This window comes from Sarcophilus harrisii, chromosome 1, assembly GCF_902635505.1.
Source record: "Sarcophilus harrisii chromosome 1, mSarHar1.11, whole genome shotgun sequence".
Taxonomy (NCBI): domain Eukaryota; kingdom Metazoa; phylum Chordata; class Mammalia; order Dasyuromorphia; family Dasyuridae; genus Sarcophilus; species Sarcophilus harrisii.
This window is the reverse complement of record NC_045426.1, coordinates 299,014,617-299,037,454: the sequence shown is the minus strand read 5'-3', so window position 1 is coordinate 299,037,454 and position 22,838 is coordinate 299,014,617. Positions and strand designations below refer to the sequence as shown.

Genomic DNA, 22,838 nt, shown 5'->3' with positions numbered 1-22,838 from the left:
TTACTTGTTTCTCCTCTGTTATTTTGTGAGCTCTTTCAGAGCAGGGGCTGTCTTTTGTCTCTTTTTGTATCTTCATTGCTTTGCAGTGCCTGGCATGTACTATGGACTTAATAAATGCTTATTGATCTGTGAGAAATGTTTAGTAGGTCATAAGTGCTAAGGAAATGATACTCCTCTTCCTCTTTCTTTTTCTAGTCTTATTCCTCCTCCTTCTTTTTCTTTTTCTTCTCTTCCTCTTCCTTTTTCTTCTCATTCCTCCTCCTTCTTTTTCTTTTTCTTCTCTTCCTCTTCCTCCTCCTTTTCTTCCTCCTCCTCCTTTTCATTTTCCTCCTCGTTCTCTCTTCCTCATTATCCTTTTCCTTTTTCTCCTCTTATTCCTCCTTCTCTTTCTTTTTCTTTTCTTCCTCTTCCTTTTTCTCCTCTTATTCCTTCTCCTTTTTCTTTTTCTTCTTTTCCTCTTCCTCCTCCTTTTCTTCCTCCTCCTTTTCATTTTCCTCCTCTTTTTCTCTTCCTCATTCTCCTCCTCCTTGTCCTAAATGTCTTCCTTTTCAATATCCTTCTTCCTCTTCTCTTCCTTCTCTTTCTTTTTCTCTTTCTTCTTTTCCTTCTCCTGACTTTTTCCTCCTTTTTCTTTGCTTTCTCAACATCCCTCCATTCTAGGACACTAACTATATTCTTTCCTAGGACAGAGCAATTTCATTCAGCTTGGATGCCAGATTGTGCAGACACAAGTTCACAGGTCAATAGCTGAACTAACTCAGGCATCCATAAACATTCCTACAGAGCTAAGAAAACTCCCTTCCTTAGCTATTTCACTAGGCTAGACAATGGTTAACCTCTTTACAAATTTGATGACAGCACATACAGTTACCTGGAAAGGTGCCCAAAGGCAGCAGGACAAAAATTGTCATCTGATTTGACCTGGTTGAGGTCTTGTAATTTTCCCGAGCAGTATTAGCATTGGTAGGTCAGAGCTGGTTTTGTCAGCTTGATACCTCATGAGCCACTGAGTCAAGAGGAGCCTCAGATCTTTCTCCCAGGACTAGCTGTGACTTTTGACAGAGATGAACTTTGGGCTCAGAGTCTAGGGAATATGAGAGACATACACACACACACACACACACACACACACACAGAGAGAGAGAGAGAGACAGAGACAGAGAGACAGAGAGACAAACACATAGAGACAGAGAAAGACAGGGAGAGACCAAGACAGAGACAGACAGAGAAAGCATGAGCAGAAAAAGGGGGGTGTGGAGAGAAAAACCTTAGCATTCCTAACCAGAAAAGAAAATGAGAAGAGAGAAAATTATGCTGTTACAGAAACTGCCAGACATCATTACTTCAACACTTGGAGAGCACCAGAAGGCCAGCCTCAGTTTTCATCTTGTAGTGTCACATTCCCTGTTGTAGTTCCATACAAGAACCTTGTCATTGATATGACTCTGGCCTAGGAAACAGGGCAGTTGAATTCTATTCCTTGCACACTAAACTCATTTCTTGGGCAAATCTCTTGGCTTCCCTCCCCCATCTCTGAAATGAGTATACCATGGTGTAGGAGAAATCAATCAGACAAGAAACATTTATTATATGCTTTCTGTTTGCCAAGTAGAGCAGCTAGGTGATACAGTGGACAGAACACCATGACCATGACCATGACCCTCAAATCTAGGCTCTGATACTTACTAGCTATGTAACTCTGGGCAAGTTACTTAACCCTCTTTGCCTGGGTTTCCTCATCTGTAAAATGAGCTGGAGAAGGAAATAGCAAACTACTTTAGTATCTTTACAAAGAAATCTTAAAAGAGGTTAGCTATGACTGAAAAATGACTAAACAACATTTGCCAGATATAGTGCTAAACACCCAAAATTCAAAGAAAGAAAAAAATAGTCTCTGCTCTCAAGGAGCTTATATTCTAATGTGGGGAAGAAAACTGTTTGGGGCATCTGGAAACATGATTTCCAATTCTACTGCTCCCTCTAATTAGCTCTATTTTGGTCGAGAAGCTATTTTCTTGGTCCTTAATTTCTTCTTCTGTAAAATTATGGGATTGGATTAATTGGCTTCTTCCATTGCTCCCCAGTGACTTTTACATCAAGTTCAGCTTCCATTGCCCAACAAGCCAAATTTTTTCACATTCTGGACCTACTTTACCTATCTTTTAATATACACCAATATTATATTGATGCATATTCCAATATAGTCTTCCAATTAAGTCAGTCAGGCTCATTATTGATCCCTTACGTTACCATCCACACTCCATTTCTACCTCTTTTCCTTTGCTCCTATCCTTTCCTCCACTTAGAATATTGTTCCCTATTCTCTCTTTCACTGAAAAGTATATTCCCCCTTCTCTTGTTCTTCTTCCTCCTTTTCTTCCTTTCAGTTCCTTCAAGAATAAAACTATTCTAGTCCAAAAGACATTCACTCTTCTCTGAACTGTCATTGAACATATAAACTGTATAATCTGTATTACATGGTTTGTCATTTGATTGTTAACTTTGTTAACTGTATCAGGAACTAGATTTCCCCAATTAGATTGTAAGTTCCTTGATGGCAAGAATTTCTTTTGTATCTCCTGTAGTGCCATCAGTACTGAATATATACAAGACATCAAACTGTACTTGGCCAAAAATATTCATTGATTGGTTGATTCCAAGCTCAGGGCTGTTGTGCTTCTTTGTAGATTCAAATCAATAAATATTTATTAGGTATCCTTGAGATGTTCATTTTCACAGGATGCTGCAGGGCATTTTTTTTCTTAGTTCTTAGCCATCAGGTCAGCTTTCTAGGATACTTCCACTGGGAGCCAAGGAGGTTAAGAGGTAAAAAACGTAAGAGATCATAGTTCATATGTTGCCCTGAATAGCAACCAAAAATAGAATTATTTAAGGGTATTCTTTGGGCAAAGGATTCCTCTTGTTCAATTTATTCATGCCTGTCCTGGCTTTCTCAATGACTTTGAAATAGAAATATGAATTAATATAGAAGTAATCACTGAGGTAAAGAGGCATATGTTTTACCACTAAATTTCAATTAGAAGTTAGTGAAAATGAAGATGTTAATTTTTTTACCATCTAAATTCATAGATGCTTTGAGATTATCTATAGATACCTTGAGAGGTCTATGGATACCAGGTTAAGGACCTATGATCTAGATTATCTCAAACCCATCAATGTCATTTGGTTGGTCACTGAAAGAAAGGCTTGAAAAATCATGTCATGGGCTTGTAAACTCCTTGAAGGGACTGAGTCTACCTTACTCATTTTTATGGCTATCACAATACCAAATTCACTTATTTGCACAAAGAATGTAGATCAAAGTAAATTTGTTAATTACAGGGCAGGCACTCCAAAGAATATAGTGGAAGGAAGTACATTTGGGGCATTACCTGAGAAGATGGGAATAAGAGAGTAGGTAGTTGGGCAGGGGGAGTAAGGTTTATACATTAGCAGCCAGGGGTTCAGAATCATTGTGATAAAGAGAATATAAAGAGGTAGAAGTTTGCTTATCATTGAGGAGTGAGTTCAGGTAGAATAGTTGGAGAAACCAGGCAGTGGTTAGAGAAAGGTCCATTGAGGGGAGGCAGGAGGAAATTATACTTTGAAGTTCTTCCCCTAAGAACTTACCTCATGACATGTGAAATACTGTGTTCTTAGGAGGTTCATCTCACAGCAGACAGGAGCAAGAGAAGGTATGTTGAAGAGATGTCTGATCAGGAGTCAGTAGATGGCATTGTGAGGTAAGTCTGGTCCAGTCTAGCCTCTAGCATAGTGGAGAAAATCTAGGGGTGAAGACTAGAGTCTGGGCTGATGCAAGGCTCCCTGTGAAGGCCCTAGAGAGAAGATAATGTGTGTTGGAGGAGGGAAAGTTGTAAATAGATCCCAGAATGAATAGGACTTGCAAGCTTATAGGGCATTCTGGGAAGATCCTAGAGGGATGGCAGAATGAGACAGATAGCTAGGTATTTAGCTGCTATAGGGTTCATAGTGCCCCTTGGGATAACAGATTTTTATTCAACAACAGACAAAAGCAATTTAAAATAGATCTAATCTTAGCCATATGGTGTTTTTCTTGCCCTTCTTTTCAAAGCTATCCATCACTGAGTATGGCTATAATTCCAGCTGCCCTTTTCAAGGAGAGACTTTCTAGTCACTACACCTTAGCAGATAGGATGTTCAGCTGATAGCTCAGAGATAACAGTAAAGAAAAACTTACTGACCAGCAGAAATAATGTAATTCCCAATATAGAAAATGTGCCCAGCAATGAGCACAGATATACCTCCCAAAAGAAAGCAACATAACTTCACTGGAGAGCATCAGCATCCCTACAATGCTAGAGTTGTCTTATCATGATTGTGGGTATGAACTAGCCGTGCATAAACGTCTACATGTGTGACCTCCATGTTTCTTTCCATACTCTCTGAATGTGTGCCTTCCTTTGGTAGTAATGTAGGAGAGCATATATCATATGCATATATGGGAAATCCTTTCATTATTTTATTTGATATTTGTCTGTTTAATACCTTTTCTTTAAACTAATGTGTGCTCTGGTTGACAGGTAAAAGTAAAGACATTTGTGGGGGCTCATGAGCTATAGTTTTAAGTGGCTACTGATCCATTGGATTATTTGAACCTGGGTTCACTTTTCTGGGGGTCCATGAATGTGAAGATCATAGTGGCTCTTTATTTTGCTATGAATAGACTATATCTGGAATATTATATCTATTAGAATGAGATTTTAGGAGGAGGTTGACAAGAGTGGTGTGTATTTGAGGAGGACACCAAAGTTGGCAAACTGATTTGAAAATAGGTTGTAAGATCTGTTCAAGGAAATAAAGATGTTTAGCCTGGAGGAGAAAAAGAGCCTTAAACAGGGAATGACACATTTCTTCATGTGGAAAAAAAAAATAGATTTGTTTTGCTTGGTCCCAGAGGGCAGAATTAGAAAAAATGATTGGAAGTTACAGAAAGGCAGATTTCAGCTCAGTATAAGAGAAACTTCCCAGCCATTAGAAATGTTCCAAAATGAAAAGGGCTGTCTTAAAAGATGATAAATTCCCATCACAGGGTTCTCAGAGACCACTTGTTCAGAATGTTATCTAGGAAATTCCTCTTCAGGTGTGGGGGGGCCAGTTGAACTCTGAGTGACTTTCAACTCTTAAGAAAGACAAGCTCAGATGTGGAAGAAATGAAAATTGTGTCTATGGATAGAGTTTGTTTAGCATCTTAGAGCTAACAGGGTTGTCTACATAACTCTTCCTTTTATAGATAAGGAAATCGATTCCAAGGAAACAATTTGCTAGGAACTGTCAGTAAGCTAGGTAGTGGCAGAAATAGTACTGGAGTCAGGTCTTCTGTGACATGGAAAGAAAAGTAGCACAAATGCCATAAATGATACTTAAAATATCTTGGGTTTTCCTTAAAAGAAACGGTTTCATTGTTCATGGATTTGTTACTCAAGTCTATTAACTGTAATTGTCACTATGATAGCTCATGCATCACTTAGACATATTTTTACCCTCCATGCATGCTTTAGTGGGTCCTCAGTGCTACTTCTGTTAAAGGAAACTTTTAAAATTAGTTAAGTTGGCAAAAGGGCAGCTAGTGGCACATTTTCCTGAGTTAAAATACAGCCTCAGATACTTAATAGCTATGTATTCCTGGCCAAGTCACTTAGCCTTATTTACCTCAGTTTCCTCATCTATAAAATAAACTGGAAAAGGAAACTTCTCTGGCATCTCTGCCAAGAAAATAGTCAGAAAGCGTTATACACAACTGAAAAACAACTGAACTACATAAGTTTGCAAAGGACAAATAAACTCAGTACCAAGTCTGTTTCCATCTGGCCTTAGGATATCCTGACCCAGCCCAAAACTTGCAAATTAAGACTGGTGTTTCCCTTTCTTCATCCAAAGATGAGAAAATAAAATCATCAACAGAGCCTGACTCCATAGCTGGTTACAAGAAAAGATATTACATTCTTCTTCTGGAGTTCTTAACCATTTTTGTGTCATACCCCTTTGACATGAAAACTATGTACATTTTCTCAGAATAATGAAGGAAATATTAAATTTTAATTACAAGTTAATGAAAATAAAGGTATCAGTTTTCCCATCCAAGTTTATGGACTCCCAGAAATTTACAGATGGATCCAGCATCTTTGAACTCCAGGTTAAGAACCTCTGATCTACTGTCTCTACTGTCCAATGACCAGCAAGTTCCCCTTCTCTTATCAGAATCCATGATTCTTGAGTAGAAGACCATCTAGGGAGGATTTTATATTTGATGCTAATAATGATGATGATTTTCTCCTAAAAATAAAAATTTCTTTTGAAAATTTCCCCTATCCTCTAAGAATTTTAAAATACACATTAAATATTAAAAAATAAATCATTTTCCCCTGCCTTTTTGTTCCAAGTCTGCCTCTTTCTCAGCAGGCCTTACATTAGGTTGTATCTTAAATCCCTGGTGCATAAAGACCATGTTGTTTTGAATTAAATTTTGTGAAGAACCACATATTAGTCTGACAATCCCTTCTCACCTCTTTCCACTGAATATAGATAAAATGATGTATTTGTCCCACCTGGCCCAGCATGAAAGACCAAGGCTTTTAAAAATACAAGCTGAGCTTCTCCCCACCCCTTTTCTTCATCAATCAAGGTCTTAGAAATGGTAAATCTCTCTAGACTAGAGTCCTGGAAGCTTTAGGATTGCAACACACCAGTCATAACAAGGAGAATCACTACTTTAAAATGCAGTATTATTGGTTGAAGGTCCATGGAGGAAGGGTAATATAATAGCAAGGAAGCACAACAGTTGGAATCAGGAAACCAACTTTGATTGTAGAAGGAGAAGGAGGAGAAGGAGAAGGAAGAGAAGAAGGAGGAGAAAAAGAAGGAGGAGGAAATGGACATAAACAAAACATTTTAAAAAATATATCAAAGAGAGTGGAAAGGGATATATGAGCAGGGTGGTTCTGTTGCTACCATGTTAAATTTGATATATACTTTAAAAACAAATTAGATAAATGAAATTCATTTTCATTTACAATCTCATTTTTCTCTTTTCTTTTGTATATTGAAATGTTTATATTAAGTGATGTTTGTAATAAAAAAGGAAATTTAGGGGCAGCTAGGTGGCACAGTGGATAGAGCACCAGCCCTGAAATCAGGAGGACTTGAGTTCAAATCCGACCTGAGACACTTAACACTTCCTAGCTGTGTGACCCTGGGCAAGTCACTTAACCCCAATTTCCTCAGCAAAAAATAAATAAATATAAAAGAAAATTTATATTAAAAATAAACCAGGCATACTGAGCTCATGAATACTTTACTAAGAAATGTAGTTTAGAGACTTCTCCAAAGCATTTTCAGAATATGATATCCTAGATTGTTCCTCTGTGTAAAATGAAGAATTTTTTTTAAACTACCTACATCCAAAGTTTTTTATGAGGTAAACATTTAAAAAGTCTACCCCTTAAGCCCAAATAACACTTACTATAGTTCTGTGATCTTGCGTATTTCACTTAAGCCTCTTTTTTCCTTTACTGAAAAATGAGAGAAACCTCTGCCCTATGCATTTCATAACATTTTTGTGAGAACCAAATGAGGTTATATAAAAGTTCTCTATTAAGTGTAAAGCTATTGTCCTCCCTGAGGATATTACTTGGTATTTTCTTCAAGAAATACTTTATATCAATTTGTATAGAGATAATTTGTATCTACTTGTAATCATCGTGGTATATGTTATTTCTTTTCAAGTTCCTTGAAGACATTGCCTGTTAAATTTTTGCTTCTATGTCCTCAGAGTCTGATATTGCTAGTCATTTTGAAGAGGGAACACCAAAACTCTGAAAATGCTTAAAGGAGAAAATCTCCTTCAACTCTGTCTCAGTGATTCCACCCCAAGGACAAACAGTTTCATCTTTGTTATCTGGGTGGGCTTATTCAGCCCTGAAACTCATTGAATTCAATTCAAATTCCAGCTCAAGCTGAAACCCAGCTTGGAGCCAACTTGGGACTCCACCCACGAGCCCCCTTCAGCTTGTAGCCAAAGCTCCATAAAAGAGTCAAACTAAAATCCTCTCTTTGCAGAGGTTCCAAACATGCCAGCACCATGCTTGGCACCCCAAGGAGCTTCTGCCCACTAAAATGCTGTTTCCAGTGCCATCCTCTCCTTATCCTCATCTATTTCCTTAATTAGACTTTAACCTTACTTCCAATCCCCATAATAAACCTCTTTTATTAATCTAGGTTTTCGGGTCTGTAAATTCCTTTACAGATCTTGCCCCTCCAGAAAGGGAATCCTCAGAACTCCCTACCCTTGCACTGCCACTTAACTCCCTGACCACCAGAAACCCTAATTTCATTTGGGTGCCCCAAATCTAAACTTCATCATTTTCAGTTGTGTCCAACTCTTTGCAACCCCATTTGGGTTTTCTTGGCAAATATATGGTAGTGATTTGCCCTTTCTTTTGCCAGCTCATTTCACAAATGAGGCAAACTGGATTGAGTGACTTGTTCAGGGTCATAAAGCTAATAAATGTCTCAGGCCAGATTTGAATCCAAGAAGATGAATCTTCCTAACTCCAGACCAGGCACTCTGTCCATTGAGCTACCTGGCTACCGAGTATTATCAGGCACCTAAAAATGCTTATTGAATGAATGATATAATGAAACAGAAATTATTTTATTTTTATTGGTGAAAGATTAAAACATTTTGCTAGAATTTGGAGGCTCAAGAGGGACTGAATTTATGATTTCGTTAATATGGAGCTCCCTCTGTCAATGAAAAGTGACACTTTCTGTATAACTTAAAAACTTAGATCAAGACAACTGGAGATGGCCACTGGACTAAAATGTCTCTTGAGGAAAGTGAGGCAGATGACCTTCCATAGCTCTCCCTCATTTAAATCCAATTCATTTGCTTATCATGGCATTACCTCCCTGAGGTCATGGTCCTCTTCAAGGACAAAGGACAAACAATAACAAGAACCTTAGAGCATTTCCTAGAGCAAGAGAGGTCTAAGGACTTACCCATGCTAATATAGGTAGTTTGTTTCAGAGACAGGACTTAAACCCAGTCCCTCTAAGATCTAAGATTGGGTTTATTTCACATCACTCTTATCTCTCAGGCTTTCAAAATGGAGTGCAATAATTGCCATTATTGTCTCTTTCCTTCTTGCCCCTCTGCCCTAATTTCCTTCCCTCTCCTTTTTCTCATCTGCCTAGCACTTTCTTTCTCCTATGAAAAATTATAAAGAAGCACTTTCAGTCAATTCCAGCAGTTTAGGCTAATCTCACTTTTTGCTGAAGAAAAGGGTAAGGGTCTGTTTTCAAAACAATACAAGGGAGTCACTAATGAAAAAACAGCTGAAGAGGAATCTGTGGGAGATATTTGTATCCATCTGGGACAGCACAAACAAGCTTCAGGGGTGTTGGGCACCTGCTAGGATCACACCCTACACATTCCTTTCTTTTTTCTAAAATGATGTCTCAAGTGACTATAATAACAAACACCTTGTCAGTTGTTGATGCTCAGGCCCCTGGGATTGGAGGGAAAAATTCTCAAGTAGCAAAAAGCACTCTGTCATAGTGATTTGGGGGTGGAGGTGGATTTTGACAAGGCTTTAGAAAGGAGAAATAACCCAATTCTGCTTTTGAAGTGTGACTTTTTTCTCTCTCTCTCCTGTTTGTACAGGATGGATGATATCCAACTGTGCAAGGACATCATGGACCTTAAACAAGAACTGCAGAATTTAGTCGCCATTCCAGGTAATGGTTCAAATATTTCAGAAATGCTTGGAGATCCAAGAGCCTGCTCCCTCTCAGATTCACTATGTCTGGACCATCTTCCCTTCTTACTTTCTATAGTGGATGATCTAGTGATCTAGCATTCAGGGCTATCTCCAGTTGTTTTGATCTATAGCTGGCCACTGGACTCAGATGGTTCTGGAGGAGAAAGTAAGGCAGGTGATCTTGCACAGCCCTACCTCACTTAAATCCAATTTACTTGGATATTACAATATCATCTCCCTGATGTCATGGTCCCCTTTGAGAACGGAAGGACAAACAACAACAGCAAAGTGTTTGGCCCACAGTAAGCACTTAGTAAATACTTATTGATGTACACTGACATCTGCAGTTTGTTATTTTTGTTTTGTCACTATTTGTGGCCTCATTTGGAGTTTTCTTAGCAGAGATACTGGAGTGGTGTGTCATTTCCTTCTCTAGCTCATTTCACAGATGAAGAAACTGAGGTAAACAGTGTTGAGTGATTTGCTCAGGGTCACACAGTTAATAAATATCTGATGCCAGATTTGAACTCTAATTATATGGTCCAGTGGAAAGAGCTGAGATGGGGTCTTCCAAAATGATACACTTTATATAACACTTAAAGGTTTGCAAAACACTTTACGTACATTATTCCATTTAAGTCTCACAACAACCCTTCAAGGTAGGACATAATTCTCCTCATTTTACAGATTAAAAAACTGAGACTAACTGAAGGAAAGTGGTCTGACCATGGTCACATAGCTAGTGTTCAGGGTGACTTTCAAACCCCTACACTAAAGTTTTTTCCTGTCTGTCCAGGGCTGTATGTGCTACATCGATCTCCCTCTCAACTGTTTGACTTGAAGTCAAAAGACCTGGATTTAAATCTCAACTCTGCTAACTTTTTCCTACTCTGTATCTTTAAACTAATCATATAATCTTTCTAAGCCTCAATTTCCCCATCTATAAAATGAAGAGCCTGCATTAGTTGATTTCTAATGTCCCTTTGACTTCTTCATCCTATGATCCTTATTTGATGCATCTCTTAATTTACAGATGAAGAAGATGAACCCCAGTGAAGGAAAATGCCTTTCTCCAAATCACACGGTTGTAGTGGTAGATGCAGAAATTATAGCCAAGTCTCTTGACTCCCAGTATAATATTCTTTCCACTGCAAAAAGTAACCTCAATTAAAGAGGGGAAACCAAAAAGAGAGGCCAAGGGATTTGCCACGATCCCACTGTAATGCTTGTTTGAGGACTGGAAGTCCACAGCCATGGCTCTTTGGTCTACAGTCCTGTCAATGCCATTTTTTTTTTCTCAGCCCAAAGTCTTCCCTGAATAACTACAGCATGAAATAGGCACGAGAGACTTCCTCCTTCTTATCTTTACTCCGCCTCCTCACTTTCTCACCAAGAGTTCTCCCTCTCTATTTTCAGAGCTGTACCAGGTCCTAGATGAATTTAGCTGAGGTTAGAGAAAAATCAGAGCTCTTGGCAATGTGTCAATAAAAGTATTAAATTAAAAATACACCAAGCCACCAAGAAAATTATGTTTCTCAAGGCAAGGACCTCCTGCTGATGTAAAAATGGCATTGACTAGAGTCACTTAAGACCATCTGTGGCTGGGTTTGCCTCTAAAGGGCATATGAAAAAGCAATCCCAACTTCAGTTGTTCTTCTAAGCCTAAGCCTTAATCCTTTCACTGAGGAATATGACATTTTTTACCCATTATCATCACTCCCAGAGTTTCATGATGTTCCTTTCTCTTCCTTTTTTGAATCTTTTCTTAGATGTGTTAGCATTGTATTTATTCATTCCTTGGTCTCTCTTTTCAAATTCAGCCTTTTATTTTTTGGTGCTGATAAGAATATCTGCCCACAGGACAGAGGATGCGATCTAATTCACATGTCTGTCCTGGACTTGGGCAAGTCCTTGACTCAAAACAGATCCATAGAAACAGTTAAATTTAGTAATTCTGCTCCTTTCCTTCTTCATTCAAAATGAATTATCCCTTCCATTCTTGATAGTTAAGTGGTAGAGTGGATAGTATACTGGACCTGGAGTCAAGAAGACTTGAATTCAAATCTAGCCTCATATATTTACTAATTGTATCACTTAATCCCTGTTGGCTTCAGTTTCCTCAATGATATAATGGGGATAATAGAATTTATCTTTTGAGGTTTTTATTAGGACTTAATGAGATAAAATTTGTAAAGTACTGGGTGACACAGTAGATAGAGTGCTGGCCCTGGAGTCAGAAGAACCTGGGTTAAAATCTGGCTTTAAACCTTACTGTGTGATCTTGGGCAAGTCATTTAATCCCATTTGTCTAAGTTTCCTCATCTGTAAAATGAGCTAGAAAAAGAAATGGCAAACCACTCCTCTGTCTTTGCCAAGAAAACTCCAAAGAGAGAGTAGTTTGGAACTATGCTCAAAAAGTTATCAAACTGTGCATACCCTTTGATCCAGCAGTGTTACTACTGGGATTATATCCCAAAGAGATTATAAAGGAAGGGAAAGGGACCTGTATGTGCACGAATGTTTGTGGCAGCCCTTTTTGTAGTGGCTAGAAACTGGAAACTGAATGGATGTCCATCAGTTGGAGAATGGCTGAATAAATTGTGGTATATGAAAATTATGGAATATTACTGTTCTGTAAGAAATGACCAACAGGATGATTTCAGAAAGGCCTGGAGAGACTTACACGAACTGATGCTGAGTGAAATGAGCAGGACCAGGAGATCATTATATACTTCAACAACAATACTATATGATGACCAGTTCTGATGGACCAGGCCATCCTCAGCAACGAGATCAACCAAATCATTTCTAATGGAGCAGTAATGAACTGAACTAGCTATGCCCAGAAAAAGAACTCTGGGAGATCTAAAAACCATTACATTGAATTCCCAATCCCTATATTTATGCACACCTGCATTTTTGATTTCCTTCACAGGCTAATTGTACAATATTTCAGAGTCTGATTCTTTTTGTACAGCAAAATAACATTTTGGTCAGGTATACTGATTGTGTATCTAATTTATATTTTAATATATTTAACATCTAATGGTCATCCTGCCATCTAGGGGAGGGGGTGGGGGGGGGTAAGAGGTGAAAAATTGGAACAAGAGGTTTGGCAATTGTTAATGCTGTAAAGTTACCCATGTATATATCCTGTAAATAAAAGGCTATTAAATTAAAAAAAAATGTAAAAAAAAAAAAGAAAACTCCAAAGAGACAGTCACAGAGTTGGATATAGCTGAAAAGACTGAACAACACAATGCCTGGCAAATGGAAGGCAACTAATAAATGCCTGTTTCCATCCTCACTCCTTTTATTTTCTGGCTCTTTTTTCTATGAAGACCATCCCTATGATGAAATAATGTTTGTAAAGTGCATTTCCGTTGCTTATATGTTCTATAATTACTTCTTCCTTGTTAAATTATAGAAGAGGAAACTACAAGCTAGTAGCCCTGGGGAGCAGTTTCAGAATGTCTTCCTAACTCACCAACTTCATGTCACTATCCATTTCTGTTCTGCCTTACCTGAATGGTGTGTGTATGTGTGTGTGAGAGAGAGACAGATCCAGAAACAGAGGGACAGAGACAGAAATACAGAGGCACACACACACACAGACACACACACACACAGAGAGAGAGAGAGAGAGAGAGAGAGAGAGAGAGAGAGAGAGAGAAAATGAGCACACACACCAACTTGTCCTCAGAGGCAAAGGAAGAAAAGGGACAATAAGAAACGAACTAAGAAAAGCGGAAGCAATGACAGTTTTATTCATACTTCATTTTTTATTTTAATTCTTTTGTGAAAACACTATTCTTTGATCCACATTCAGTTTCCATAGTTCTTTTTCTGGATGTGGATTTTCAATCCCAATTCTATTGGAATTGTCTTGTTGTTCTTACCTTATTATAAAGCTTTACATCTATATAATGTTTCAAAAATAGCAAAGTGTATTTATACATTATTTCATCTAGGATGATGGACAAGAAGAAGAAGAGACTTGCTATATGGTATTCTGACTGTTTCCCAAACCTGTGAGATAGCCCAGGAAATAACATTCAGGACAGCCAAGATGTTCATAATTTTAGAAAGCGTTTATTACCGGCTGGGACAAACTCTCAGTAGACTTCCACCCCGAACAGAAGTAGAGACAGGCTTATAAGCATCCTTGTTCAGCCTTGAGGTTACAGTGACTCGACTTTCTGCTTACAAGGGGAAAGATAGGGGGGCTTATAGAATGTAATGGCAGATGTTGACATAGATTATTGGAATAGGTCCAGGGTTATCTGACATTGTTAGGCAAGCATTCTGTCTGAACATAGTTGAACAAGCACTTTGTAAAACACTTCCCTTAATTTAGTTTAAGGAACATTTTCCTATAAGCCTGAGGCCCCTTGACCCAGGGATGAGGGGGGGCCAGTCTTTTGTCCATTTCACCTGAAATGTCTTCCCTCCTTTATTTTTTGTTGTTCTTTTTTGGGGAATGGTTTGGAGGCAGTTGGGATTAAGGAACTTGCTCAGTAAGTGTTAAATGTCTAGGCTCGAGTTTGAACTCAGTTCTTCCTGACCTCAGGGTCAGTTCTCTATTCACTGGGCCATCTAGCTGCCTCCTTTCCATGCTTTATTTCTACTTCCTCTATCCTTCCCTGGATTCCTTCATGTTCCAGCTAAAAACCTTCCTCCAGGAAGCCTTCCCAATCCCTCTTTGTTTATTTCTCATTTATCTTTTGTATAGCATGTCTGTACATAGCTGTTAACATGTTATCTTCCCCATTAGACTGTGAGTTCCTTAAGGGCAGAGACTTTTTTTTGTTGTTGTTTGTTTGTTTGTTTTTTGTTTTGTTTTGTTTTTTTGCTTTTCTTTGTATTCCCAGTGCTTGGCACAGTGCCTGGGATACAATAGGTACTTAATAAATGCTTACTGGCTGACAAGCTGACTTGCTAGGCATGGTGAATAATGTGCTAGGCTTGGATTCAGGAATAATTCTGATGTTTACTAGGTAGGTGACCATGAGTGAGTCATGTAACTTCCTTAAGGCTTAGTTCCTCCATCTGTAAAATAGAAATAATAATGTCTAGAATACCTGACTCATTGGGTTGCTGTAAGGCTCTGATGAAATGATATCTATAAAGAAATTTGCCAACTATAAAGCTTGCAATCTGTCTCTCTTTATGCCTCTGTCTCTGTGTCTGTCTCTTCCTCCCTCTCTTACTTCTCTGCTTCTGTCTCTGTCTTATTCTCTCTGTGTGTCTCTGTCTCTGTCTCTCTCCTGGGATCTCAGCCAATATCCCTGTGGGACATCTCCAACTAGATGTCATCACAAATCAAGCATGTCTAAAAGAAAACATCTTTTTACCCAAACCAACCCTCCTTCCTAACTTCTTTATTTCTGTCCAGATCACTATCATTTTAACTCTTGACTCCACTCACCTTTCTCCATCATCCCATGTCCAATTTCCAAGTCCTATTTGGTCTCCCTTCATGAAAGATTCATCCCTTCTACTTCATTCACTTACAAGGTCATGCCCCTAGTTCAAACCTTTATCACCTCTCATCTGAACTACTGCAATTGCTTTCTAGGATCCTTGATTCTCCACTCCTTCTGTACACAATTGCCAAAGTGAATTTCCCAAAGTACAGTGTTGAACATGTTCCTCATACTCCCCCAAAGCTCCCTATTGCCTCTAAGAAAAAGTACAGACTGGCTGATTTCAGTTTGCTTCTCATAATTATTATATATCACTCCCTCTCCCACACTCCACAGGCCAGCCAAACCCGCCTGCTTGCTTGCAAGATATCCTATCTCCTGCCCCTGTTCACATGATTCCTCTCATTCTTGGAATGGCTTTCCTCCTCGATATTTTAAAGTACGTATTAAATTTAACAAGGTAGTAACAAAACAGTCCCTGTTCATCCATAGGCAGCTAGGTGGTGCATTGAATAGAGTGCTAAACTTTGAGTAAGGAAGTTATTGTTTAGTCATGATTGACTCTTAATGGGGTTTTCTTGCCAAGGATACTGGAGTGGCTTGCCATTTCCTTCTCCAGCTTATTTTATAGATGAAAGAACTGAACCAATGGGGGTTAAATGACTTGCCCAGAAAGTCACACAACAAGTAAGCATCTGCCTAGCCTTTTCTAACTTTAGGCCCAGCACTCTGTACACTGTACCACCCATCTTTATAACAAAGCTCAAAAAAGAAGGAAAAGAAATTTAACAAAACCATTTACCACTTTTACTATCTGATAGTATAGGCAGTATTCTGGTCCTCTAAATCCCTACCTCTGCAGTGAAGGAAAGAAGTACATTTTCTTGATTCTCCTCAAGGGTCCAGTATGGTGTTACAATTTTAATGTTCAATGCTCAGTTCCCTTTGAAAGGCCAAAGAGGCTTTTTAGTTCATTTTCTGAATCTTTTTCTTTTTCTTTTAGAAAAAGAAAAAACTAAACTGCAAAAGCAGAGAGAGGATGAATTGATCCAGAAGATCCACAAATTGGTACAAAAGAGAGACTTCCTGGTGGATGATGCTGAAGTGGAGCGATTACGGTAAGTCATGTTAGGTCTCTAGAGAAGACAAACGAGGCAAGTTGAGATATCATTGCATCTAGGACTACTGCAGATACTGCTGTTCTGGTCATTCCCATCTTCAGAATCATCAAAGGCATCGTGTAACCTCCCCACCCAATATTGGAACCCTTGATAAAAAATCATTAAAGGGACCTCTGAGGAGTCATTCTTTTAAAAAATTGATATGCTGGGGCCAAAATGCAATAATAATTCCCTTTTTGTACTATGAAGGTGAAGTTGAGGTATAAAGCAGATCTCTATTCAGATCTACCAATTAATTGTTGGAATGGAAATAGCCTTCATATTCTGACCTTATCTAAATTACCTGGTGCTTAGTTTTTATTTCCTATGACAATTGGTCTTGATATTATCACCTTAAGGGGGAAAAGTGACATGACTTCTAAATGGAAAAACATATATTGAGCATCTGCTATATGGTAAGCATTATGCTTGGTGCTGGGAATACAAATGCAAAAATGAGATAGTCCCTGATGTTAAGAAACTTCCATTCTATTAATGGGAGACAGAACATCCAAGAAGTGGTGGTCAGGTAAGAGGGTTTTGTTTTGCAATCATAAGAATGATGAGTGAAGCCCTAGAAAGTCCATTATTATACTCTTTACAGTAATAATGGTAATTTTTATTTTATTAGTGTTCTTAGAGTAAGAAATAAGAAGTGGAGGGAGAGGGAAAACACATAAATGGTGGCAGAACAAGATGACAAAATATCTAAACTGGATGGAAGAAGCATGGTTTTGGGCAGGCTAAGTATAGTGAGATTAGGTGAATTTGTATTCATTTACAATCAGATTATCTTGGTAAAGTTCCAAAACTGAGTCTATTAACTCTCCTGTTGGAAGCACGATTTTTAGAAGGTTCCCTTTCCAGAAGAGAGAGTGGGTCATATAATTGGGCTGAAGGGCAAGTGTTGGGGATAAATAGTGGAGATGATGAAATGAATGGGGCAGAGGATCTTTAGGCTCAGAGGGAGTGGAGAACATGGTACTTCAGGCAGCTAGATAGTTAATGGTGTCCAGTTCTTGTCTGATATGACAGTGAGTATAGAGTAAAGATTTCATCAAAAAAGGATGGCTGCCTTCAGGGGTCAGAAGTTAGTGACATGGAAACCATACTCACCCCAACTTTGATTGCAGTGGAATATGGCCCATTTCATTAAAGCCGGGTAAAGAGGATCCCAGAGATCTTAGCAAATCCTCAGCCCCAGTCAAATTTCTGACTGTAACAGGAAGCTACAGCTCTAAATGTGACTCATAAAATTTGACATTCCTTGGGTCACATCTTGAATCACATACTAACATTTTTTCATCCACTGTATTTTATCCTCTTGCAGTTTTATTACAGATTTTATGACTCTTTAATGGTTTTATAGTTCATAAACCTTTTTTCTTCTCTCTTCACATTTGTTTTAACAGTGAACAAGAGGAAGACAAGGAAATGGCAGAATTTCTGAGAATCAAGTTGAAACCTTTAGAAAAAGTAACCAAATCTCCAGCCAGTGAGTGTCTTGGTCTCTATTTTCCCCCCAAGAAGAGGAGGGCTAGGAATGGGTTAAATCTCTCCTCTTCTTGGGTTAAATGCTCAGCATTTAGATCAAAATACATTCAGTTAAAAAAAAAAGTGAAACACTTTCCAGGAAATCCATGAGATGGCAACACCTATTCTTGTCTTCGTGTCGTAGGAACTGAGTTTAAATCCAAGACCTACCCACCTTGGGCAATTAGTCAGGCAATAAACAATTATTAAGCATCTACTATGTGATAGGTACTGGGCTAAGCACTGTGGCACTTAGCAAAAAGTAAAAGACACTCACCTACCTTCTTGAGTAATTCAGTCTAATGAGACAACATGCAAATAACTATGTATAAGATATATGCAGGATAAATTGAGATGATTAAGAGATAAAAGTCACAAGTTAATGGGATTGGACCAAGCTTTTTGTAAAAGATAGATTTTTAGCTGAGATCTGAAGTAATCCAGGGAAGACAGGAGGCAGATATGAGAAGGGGGAGCATCTAGACATGGGAGACAGCCACTAAAGAAGCCTGGAGATGAGTGATGGATTATCTTCTTTGAGGAACAACAAGGAGACCAGTTGCAGTTGGAGACCACTGAAGGAGGAGGGATAATGTATAAGACTAAAAAGGTGGTTTTAGGGGCCAGGGGATGTTGTGAAGGGTTTTGAACACCAGAGGATCTGGAGATAATAGCCACTGGAGTTTATCAAGTAGAGGAGGTGATGTGATCAACCTTGCGATTTAGGAAGATCATATTGACAAAATATGGACTAGAGTGGGGAAATACTTATAGCGGTGATACCAACACCCAGGAAATTTATTTTCTTGGGCCTTGTTTCACCTGGGATGGGAGTAGTGGATCTTCACAGTCCTTTCAACATTTAGATCTAAAATCTCCTACATGGAGATGTGTGTTTACCTTGGCAGAGATGTGGGGATTGAGACTGAGGGAACTTCTGAGAATATTGGAGGTGCCAGGAATCTCCCTTGTTTGAGTAAGGGTAGGATACAAAAAAAATATCCATCCTTCCTCCCTAAGCAGACCTTTCCAGGAATATGTGTCTCAAACTCCACCATCACCCAATATCCATGACAGAACTAGTCTTGACCTGAACAATCTTTCCCTATTTGGGGCAAGACAAAGATCAGTAAAATAGTAATGAGTTCACACTTACAGAGTTTGTGAAATATTTTACATATTCTTACCTCAGCCTCAAAAGAGTCCTGTGAGACAGATGCTTTCATTACCCTTACTCAACATTTGAGAAAACTGGAGCTTGAAAAGATTAAATGCTTTACCTAGGGTCATATAGATATAGTAAATATCCTACGGAAGATTCAAACTCAAATTATCCTGGAGCCATAGCCAATACTCTATATAGGAATTAAGAAAAACATTTATGTAACACTTATTATGTGACAGGCAATGAATGTGGTAGGCACTTTACAAATCTTATGTCATTTGATCCTTACACCACTCAGAGTTAGATAGTATTAACCACCCCCATTTTACAGTTGACAAAATTGAGGCAAGTAGGGGTTAAAAGACTCCAGCTAATGAGTGTCTGAGGCAGGATCTGAACTCAGGCCTTCCCACCTCCAGGTCCAGTTCTGTAAGCTACTGCACTACCTAGAAATGTATTGTATTTCTTATAGTATCCACAGAATTATACTGCCTCCAAATAAGGGGGATAAGTTTGTTGCTATTAGATTTTTTAAAAAGAGCAGGGATGAGAATCCTGATGTCTCAGTATCATAATTAAAACCCCAAGTCAGGAAAGACCCTTGAAAAAGTGACTTCTTCCTCCTGGGGAGCATCCTTATGGCTAGGAGCTGTTAAACATTTTTGATGGTGTTGTTTGAAACTGATAAGAAAAGAAAATAAATAACTGGTAAGCCAAAGAAAATGCTGTCAAATTGATAGAAATCAAAGGCTAACTTGTCCTTTGCAACCTCACATGGGTAAGCTAGTTTTGTGTGTGTGTGTGTGTGTGTGTGTGTGCGCGTACACATGCAAGTTTTTGTGGTGTATTTGTTGGGAAAGAAGAGAGAGGCAGAAAGCCAGAGAGAGATGATGATAACTGTTCATATTTCCATAGCACTTTCCAAATTTATATTGTTTTCCTCATAATAGCTCCATGTAGTAGGTAGAATACGTATGTTTTATCATTCCTATTTTTTACATGAGAAGAAAACTGAATCTCTAAAAGATTGAGTGAAGTCAGTTAATTAAAGCTCGTAGTCACACAGTGTATTTTCTCCTCTATCCTCAGAGCTAGGTGTAAGAGTACTGGTTCCTGAGTTTAAATCCTATCTCAGACACTTGCTAGCTGGCTATTCATGAGCAAAGTCTTTAGTTGTTAACCTTTTTGACAATCAATTTCTTCATCTATAAAATCATAGCAATAGTACTTAATTCTCAAGGCTGTTAAGAGTGTAGATTCTGTATGCCTTCTGCAAACTTTAAAAGTCAGAGTATATAAATTATATTTTAAAAATAAAATGTACACTGGTCAATCAAAAATTTATTTGTGAAGCAATTGCTGTGTGCCAGGCACTGTGTTAAGCTCTTGGGACACAAAGAAAGGCAAAAGCACAATCTCTGCTCTCAAGGAGCTCACAGCCCAATGAGACAATTTTGCAAACAACTAGGTTCATCAGTGATTTTTTTTTTACTAACATTTAGTTCTTGTTCCAGAATTTCTTCCATGCTTTACCCCCCAATACAGTACAAGTGACTATTTGGGTGGGTTAGGGGTAAATAAAATAGAGGCCCTTTTAAAAAAAAAAATGAAATGATTCAATTCTTGCTGTTGCAGGTGGGAGATAGGGACGGAAGACAAAAGGGGCTTTTATTATGATCTACCATCACATCTCATGTATGTTTATTATCCACCACAGGTTCTCCGGCAGAGAAGAAGGCAGAACCCCCACCTACTAAACCTACAGTTGCCAAGACTGGGATCGCACTCATTAAGGATTGTTGTGGGGCCACCCAATGCAACGTTATGTAGCCCCTAGAGGGCTCTCCTGTGGCCTTGGGGCCATCCCCACCCTCTTATCTTTATAGCCCCCATTTCACCGGGGCCAAAATAAAACAAAAAACTTTACAAGGCAGAAGGGATCAAAGGCAACCCTAATTCTGCCAATAGGGCCATGGGCGTGGTGGGGCCCAGCCGTCATGTATAGAGTAGCAATAGGGAGTCCCTCACTGTTGCATGGCCCTCCCCATGCGCATGCTGAATACAGGAGTTATGTATAGCAGTTTATCCAACCATTGGGAAAGAGCTGTCTTTTTAAAAAGAAAAGTATATATACATATAATCCCATTGTACAAACAAGCTGGGAGAGGGGCATGTTCCCCAAGTGTGTACAATTGTGATTTTTTTTTTTAAACAATTTAGCACTTTATAGGACAAGTCCCCTGCCCTTCTCTCATTGAAACTGCCCCACCTCCTGTTTCCCACCTTGCCCTCACCTGGGGGTTCTGTCAGTGCACCGGATGACAGGAGTTAAAAGAAGCCAGCATCATCTTCTCCTGATCCTATAGTAATGGGAACCCCAAAGTCAGTCCATAGATCATGAACTTATTGGGTCAGTGAAGAAAGGGAGAAGCGGGCGCAGCCTGCCATTGCTGGCTATTTGGCATCCTTCCCAGGTGTCATCTGAGTGCTGTTGTGGCCAATCCCTTCTCCCATGTTATGTGTGTGAGCCTAGGTCAGCCCTTTTAAGCCTAAGTCTCTCACTAGAGCTGTGGTCTCCCTTCTTTCATTTCCCATGAAGGCAATTCTCTGTGCTTCACCTCAGTCAGAATAGGGATGGAATAATTGAGACAAGGAGAACAGCTATACATGGTTCTCCTGGGTCTAGATTAATTCTAGAGAGTTGAGCAAGGTTAGAGGTAATGAGGACACAGTATAAAGGTCTGAGAGGGGCTCTCCATTTGCCAATGGGGCACAGAGAAGCTGCCATGAGTGTGGCTGCCCCAACAGCCAGATTTGACTTCTTGAGGAATAAAAGAGCGTGATGAATGGGAGAGTCAGCATGCCCCAGCATCTGTGTTCCACTGTGCACTGGCTTATTTTAATCAATCTGCCAATTCAACCCATGTAAATCTCTTCGTACATTTGCTGTAGCCAGCAGGGCGCGGTTTGTGCAACATCTCTATGTGTGTGTGGCCTAAATAGTTATGTGACTCAAGACTTGCTGATGTGCAATCATCCATCTGGAAAAAAATAATAAAAATGTAAACAAATGAACATATATCACTCTTAAAAGGTCTCTCCTGCATGCTGCAGCCAGCACCGAGGGGCCTGAGGTCAGGAAATGAACTTCTCTGTTTCCACTTATGGTGGGGTTTAGGATTTATCCAAATTGGTTATGAAGTCAATAAAAACATTTTTAGTCAGGTGGCCTTAAGTTTGGAAACTCAACCTGGATAAAAGAGAGCAGATGGCTGCTGTTCCCCATACCTCCACCCAGGCTCCCAAGGACCTGATTGTTCTCCCTCCCCACAGAGAATGTGGGAGTCAGAATCCCAACACCAACCCCATTACACAGCAATCACTCACTGATCTAACCAGCAAATGTCGGTGGAAGTCTTCATAAAAATGCCACCTCACATATGTTTGCCTGGCCCTGAGCTAAACCGAACTCATATTCCTGCCACCTTTATTGATTTTTTTTCTTATTTATTCTAGCATTTCACACAAAGGAGGGAGAAAAGTAATTATCCAAGGACATCCTAGAACACTGGTAATTCTACACAGATCTAAAAATCCCCACTCATGTACTCATATTCAATCCCACAAATATAACAAACAGCTCCAGCAAAGAGGTTATCCCTTAAAAAGAAACAAACAAACAACAACAACAACAACAACAACAAAAAACAGGTCTTGAACAGGCTTGTAGAAGAGCAAATCTCTGGTCCCTTCA

General features: G+C 39.1%; 1 protein-coding gene across 1 annotated transcript in view; it reads left to right on the top strand.

Moving 5' to 3' along the window:
* BMERB1 (bMERB domain containing 1) overlaps positions 1 to 22,411 on the top strand; it is a 130,471-nt gene extending 108,060 nt beyond the window's left edge. Inside the window, exons 3-6 of the mRNA XM_003761677.2 lie at positions 9,704 to 9,777; positions 16,230 to 16,344; positions 17,799 to 17,881; positions 20,802 to 22,411. Of these exons, the coding sequence (XP_003761725.1) occupies positions 9,704 to 9,777; positions 16,230 to 16,344; positions 17,799 to 17,881; positions 20,802 to 20,914 (385 nt within the window). The 3' untranslated portion in view covers positions 20,915 to 22,411. The remainder of the gene's footprint in view (positions 1 to 9,703; positions 9,778 to 16,229; positions 16,345 to 17,798; positions 17,882 to 20,801) is intronic.
* Positions 22,412 to 22,838: the final 427 nt, after the last annotated feature.